General features: G+C 37.3%; 1 protein-coding gene across 1 annotated transcript; it reads left to right on the top strand.

The window, feature by feature from the left end:
* Positions 1 to 1,327: 1,327 nt before the first annotated feature.
* On the top strand, positions 1,328 to 2,332 carry LOC110259598 (olfactory receptor 2T12-like). Its single transcript, XM_021085074.1, has one exon. The coding sequence runs from the start codon at positions 1,328 to 1,330 to the stop codon at positions 2,330 to 2,332; it is 1,005 nt and encodes a 334-aa protein (XP_020940733.1).
* The last annotated feature ends 482 nt before the right edge of the window (positions 2,333 to 2,814 follow it).

The raw sequence follows: 2,814 nt of genomic DNA, 5'->3' as shown, positions 1-2,814 counted from the left end.
AATGGGTTAAGGATCCAGTGTTGCCGTGAGCTCTGGTGTAGTTTGCAACATAGCTCAGATCCCATGTTGCTATGGCTCTGGTGTAGGCTGGCAGTTACAGCTCTGATTAGACCCCTAACCTGGGAACTTCCCTATGCTACAGGTGTGGCTCAAGGAAAGACAAAAAAAAAAAAAAAAAAAAAAAAGAACAACAAAAAACTCATATGTTTCAACCTGCAAACCCTTTCTTAGGAAGCTGTGCTCATTTCTGAGGGTTCAGTCATTTTCATTGTGTCTCCTACGAAGCACAAAATGGTTCTGCTTTGTTGAATAGTAAAAACTATCTTCCAAAGACAAGCCACATATTTGAATTTAGGTATTTTTTAAATAAAGTATTTTTTCTTTCCAACTCTACTTACATTTTGTGATAATAATTATGCCTTATGGTAATGAAGTTGTTTTAAAATTGCTTCTTTGCCTCAGATGTGGCCCAAAAAAGACAAAAAAAAAAAATGCTTCTTTGTCCTTTTAGTCACTTTACTCCTTAGTACACTTATTGCTTTTCTCTCTACACATTTGTTGATTTCCAAGATCTTCTCATTCTTCCCTTTCATATTCATCTAGTAATTTAAATGCTCTGTGACAGTATATTCCATGGTGAAAGGCTAGGTAAAACATGTATCAAGTCTCAGTATGCAGGGGAAATAAATTTGCATTTTGTTCCAAATTTTGTGTGAAGACATTAGAGGCTTCAGAGTAGGAAGTAATGAACTAGAATATAAAATCACATAAATAAAAATTTTGTAGTGAGAGAAAGAAGAACATTTGCATCAATTATTGGGACTATTATCTTTCTTCCGTGCAGAAATTTTGTTTTACTTATGCTCATCTGTTCCAGTCTATGGTCCTTGTAACCCACAGTAGAACATAATTTCTCATTACTAAAAACAATTAATTTGAATATGATAAAATTTCAAAAATTTGGAAAAAAATATCTGTGACTCAAACAAATGTAAATGACAAATTTCTAAATGGGTGTTTATTTTTTCAACCAGTCAATATGGTTCTAGTACACATAATGAAAGCACAATAATAAAACAAATAATATAAAAAAATAGTCAAAGTAACTACTTATAATTAGTCTCTGACAGTTTTTTCCCTACTTTTGATCCATTTGATCTATTATCTCAATCAATTAATATACTCTTGTGTGAAGTATATAGCTTGACTTCACTTAAAACATTAAAATGTTATACTATAGAGAGGACCAATCTTAACTGGGAGGTAGGCTTTGAATCACATACGTTGTACTTATCTATAAGTTATGAAGTCAAATTAATATTTTTTAATGATGAAAGTTCCCTCCTTTTCTACTTTTTCCATTTCCAGTGTAGCATCAGTAGACATTACTGAAAAGAGAAACACAACTTCAGACTTTATTCTCCTAGGAATCTTTAACCACACAAGACCCCGTCTCTTTCTTTTCATGATAGTGCTGACGATGGCCATTGCTTCCTTGACAGGCAATGCCCTCATGCTTCTCCTGATTCACCTGGACCCCCGGCTCCACAGGCCCATGTACTTCCTACTGAGCCAACTTTCCCTCATGGACATGATGCTGGTTTTCACTATTGTGCCCAAAATGGCTGCTGACTACTTGACATGCAACAAATCCATCTCCCCTGCTGGCTGTGGGTTGCAGATCTTTGTCTCACTCACATTGGGTGGTGGAGAGAGTTTCCTCTTAGCAGCCATGTCTTATGATCGTTATGTGGCTGTTTGCCATCCACTGCGATACCCTGTCCTCTTCAACTGGCAATTATGTTTACAAATGACATTGGGATCTTGGTTCCTGGGAGCAGTTGATGGGCTAATGCAGGCTGCTGCTACCTTGAGCTTTCCATTTTGCAGTTCTCATGTCATCGATCATTTCTTCTGTGAGGCCCCAATGCTGGTGCGTTTGGCTTGCGCTGACACATCAGTCCTTGAAAATGTCATGTACATTTGTTGTGTGTTAATGCTTTTGGTCCCCTTTTCCCTCATCCTGACTTCCTATAGTGTAATCCTCTCCACGGTTCTCCAGATGCATTCTCTAGATGCCCACAAGAAGGCTCTTGCCACCTGCTTCTCACATTTGGCTGTGGTGGGACTCTTTTATGGAGCAGCCATTTTTATATATATGCAACCCAAATCCTATAGGTCAGCTAACCACAATAAGATTGTGTCAGCATTCTACACTATCTTCACCCCTGTACTGAACTCCCTCATCTACAGTCTGAGGAACAGCGAGGTCAAGGAAGCCTTGAAAAAGTGGCTGGGAAAATGCTCAAACTTCAAATGCCACCAAACTTAGTCCTATTAGTCAAGGTTACCCAGTCCCAAATGAGTCTAAGTTCCTGTATTCATTAACATTTTATTTTATTTTATTTTTTGGCCTTGCCCATGTCATGTGGAAGTTCCCTAGTCAGGGATTGAATCCATGCCATAGCAATACCTTGAGCCACAAAAGTGACAACACTGGATCCTTAACTGCTAGGCCACCAGGGAACTTAACATTTTAAACATATTATAATTATTGCTTCTTTAATAATGCATGAAAATTAATTTCATTTTATTTTGGTATAATAGGAATTTGTTAAGAATTGAGTATATGAGACTGAAACATACTATTCATCTCCAATAAGAATCCCTGAGAGTGAAACAGAGATCTCAATTACACCTCAATGCCAAAACAAATATTTTGGGGCAATGTAGGAAATTTCCATCTTCATGCAATTATCAATATCAAATATATGTTTATTATGATGGTGCAGTGGATCCTGGGCCCATGTCCAG

Source organism: Sus scrofa, chromosome 2 (assembly GCF_054392235.1).
Source record: "Sus scrofa isolate SSC_HxYL_T2T_F1_AM1 chromosome 2, Sscrofa_HxYL_maternal_Yorkshire_Landrace_v2.0, whole genome shotgun sequence".
Lineage (NCBI taxonomy): Eukaryota > Metazoa > Chordata > Mammalia > Artiodactyla > Suidae > Sus > Sus scrofa.
Note: the sequence above shows the minus strand (reverse complement) of the source record. Positions and strands in the feature narration are given on the sequence as shown.

Excerpts from the sequence above, each read along its gene's own strand:
- LOC110259598 (XM_021085074.1), top strand. The coding sequence starts at position 1,328 with ATGATGAAAGTTCCCTCCTTTTCTACTTTTTCCATTTCCAGTGTAGCA.